The sequence below is a fragment of the Chenopodium album genome, chromosome 23, assembly GCF_948465745.1.
Source record: "Chenopodium album chromosome 23, dcCheAlbu1.1, whole genome shotgun sequence".
In the NCBI taxonomy this organism is placed as follows: domain Eukaryota; kingdom Viridiplantae; phylum Streptophyta; class Magnoliopsida; order Caryophyllales; family Amaranthaceae; genus Chenopodium; species Chenopodium album.
In genome coordinates, this window is record NC_137856.1 from 37,172,300 (window position 1) to 37,175,290 (window position 2,991).

At 35.7% G+C, this 2,991-nt stretch overlaps 1 protein-coding gene across 1 annotated transcript; it reads left to right on the forward strand.

Moving 5' to 3' along the window:
* Window positions 1-367: 367 nt before the first annotated feature.
* Window positions 368-2,991, forward strand: LOC145607553 (uncharacterized). Its single transcript, XM_081663171.1, has 2 exons — window positions 368-791; window positions 1,179-2,991. The coding sequence occupies exon 2, from the start codon at window positions 1,186-1,188 to the stop codon at window positions 2,989-2,991; it is 1,806 nt and encodes a 601-aa protein (XP_081519297.1). The 5' UTR covers window positions 368-791; window positions 1,179-1,185.

Sequence of the window (2,991 nt, forward strand, 5' to 3'; positions counted from 1 at the left end):
ATGATAGCTACTAGTTAGTGCTATTTACACTTTTAGTAAAAAGTTCAAACTCATAACATTCATTGTACTAGTAATATTTTGGTTGTTTTAGCACGTTAGAAAATTGTTGCCGAAAATCCATAGTTTAGAACTTTGGATTTGTTGATGATATATATGAATATATGATATGAGGCCGAAGATGAATGCATGTGTCACTACAAAAGTGTTACAAAACTCATTTCCCTAATAAAAAATAACAAAACTATTAAACTCATAATAAAGTTACCTCATCCATCCCAGGGGCGGATACAGGTTGGGTTCAAGTGGGTTCATTGAACCCACTGAATTTTTGAAAAAAAATTAAAAGTTTTTTTTTTTAAAAAAAAAAAAACGAAAAAAGGTTAAATACAATATCTTTACACTAAATATCAACAAAACAATGTGCAGCCTAGTGGTGTTTTGCCTTGCGCGCCTTTACTTCCCCTCTTATTAAGAAGGCACGGGTTCGAACCCTGCCATAACCCTTTTTTTTTTTTATTCTGTAATTTTTTTTTATTCAGCAGTTCAGTCATTCACTGATTCACTCCCAAATTATTTCCCCCAAATTCGAAAACCCTAACTCACCTCTCTGCCTCTCCAGCTCTCCTCGTCTCCTCACCTCCACGGCTCCACCACTCCTCTCCAGCACGCCGACACCACTTACGGCTCCTCCTCCTCCACCCACGGCTCCACCACCTTCCCAACAGGCGGCAAGTCGGCAACAGCCCAGCGAGGCAGCGACTCCAGCGACGGCAGCGAGGCAACTGAGTAAGGTATTCTACATTTCTACAATTCTACTTTTTTTTAGGTATTCTACAAGTACAATTCTATATAGTTCAATACTTAAATGTTAATTCATTTAATTAGATTGTAAATTTGTGGTGTTTATAAATTATAATTGATTTATTGATTGAAATATTGAATACTTAGATTGTTGGGGTTTATAATTGATAAATTGATGATTGTTTGATAAATATAATTTGTGGGGTTTATAATTGATAAATTGATGATTGTTTGATAAATATAATTTGTGGGGTACTGGGGTTTATAATTGATAAATTGATGATTGTTTGATAAATATAATTTGTGGGGTTTATAATTGATAAATTGATGATTGTTTGATGTAGTTAATTTATTGTATGATTGTTGTTTGATTTCAGTTTGCAAATGAGTTTAGAGTCTTTTTGGAAACGTGTGGGGAAGTCACAAAAATCATCTGCTTGTTCTTCACCTAGTTCAAGGGATCCTCTTATAGAAGAAGATGATATTGAGTCTCCGAACGATGATGCAATTCCTGTGGCTGCTTCCATTCCAACCCCTGAGACTCCTGAGAGCACACCTCAAACTTGTCAAAGGGAGAACAATCCAAATGCTAATGTTGAAACTGATGATACTCGCATTTATGATGTTGATCTTCTTCCACATGACCCTGGGAAGAGAATTCCAATTTTGGAGTATCCTCTTAATGATCAAGATGCTGTGAGGAGAGGTTATATTACAATGAAACGTTGTGCTCCACGAACACATAATTTCCCTCGAAGACAAATAGGAGGTATGCGCCGCTTTAATGTTGCTTGGTTTGATAAATATGATTGGCTTGAATATAGTGTTGAGAAGGATGCAGCTTTCTGTTTTGTGTGCTATCTATTCAGGGATAAAGATACTCATATGGCTGTTAATGATAACTTTGTTAAAGGGGGGTTTAGAGGATGGAATAAGATTGGTAGATTTGATGTTCATGTAGGTGGTATTGGTAGTTTACATAATGAAGCTAATGAGAAATATAAAAATTTCACTAACCCAAAGACATCCGTTGCTGAATCTTTTTGCACTTACTCCTCGGAAGCTAAACTTCAATACAAATCTCGATTGACTTATTCTTTGAAATGCATTAAGTTTCTTTTAAGTCAAGGTTTAGCTTGTCGTGGGCATGATGAAAGTGAAGAATCTTGGAATAGGGGTAATTTTCTTGCACTCTTAACATGGCTTGCAGAAAATAATAGTGATGTTGCAAAGGTTGTTCTTAGTAATGCTCCTGGAAATAATCAAATGACTTCTCCTTTAATTCAAAAGGACCTCATTAACTCTTGTGCCAAAGAAACCACTAAACTTCTCATTGATGATATTGGGGATGATTATTTTGGGATACTAGCTGATGAATCTAGTGATATATCTCAAAAGGAACAAATGGCCCTTTGTTTACGTTATGTCAATAAAAAAGGGAAGATAACTGAGAGGTTTCTTGGAATTGTACATGTAAAGGATACCACTGCTTTGTCACGAGGTTTCTTGGATCTTGTAATTTCTTTTTGTGATAAGTATAATGTGGAAGTACCTGCTATGGATGATATGTATGTTCCTCGTGGAAGATCGAAACGCTTCTTTGCCAAAGTTTCTAATCTCCACCGATTTCGGGTAGAAATGTTTATAAGTGTCATTGATTTACAACTCCAAGAGCTCAATAATAGATTTGATGAGGAAAATATGGAGTTGCTTATTTGTATATCATGCTTAAATCCGGTCAATTCATTTGCGGCATTTGATAAGCAAAAGTTGATGAGACTTGCTGAGCTATATCCCAATGAATTTCCAACTAATGATATGACAATGACTGCACTTCGTCATGAACTTGGATTTTTTATTGATGATATGCGCAAAGATGCAAGGTTTGGAGACTTGAAGGATATTAATGAGCTTTCTATGGTGCTTGTTGAAACAAATAAGCATAATTCTTACAAATTGGTTTGCTTGCTTATACGACTAGCATTGATCCTTCCGGTGGCGACTGCAAGTGTGGAACGAGTGTTTTCATCAATGACTTATGTAAAAAATAAGTTGCGGAATAGTATGGGCGATCAATTATTGAATGATAGTTTAGTCACTTTTCTTGAGAGAGACTTATTTGCTAGAGTTAGTGATGATGATGTATTGATACGCTTCCAAAGTATGAAAACTCGAAGAATGCTTTTGTAG

What these genes read in the sequence shown, in the direction of transcription:
- LOC145607553 (XM_081663171.1), top strand. Translation starts at nt 1,186, where the DNA reads ATGAGTTTAGAGTCTTTTTGGAAACGTGTGGGGAAGTCACAAAAATCA.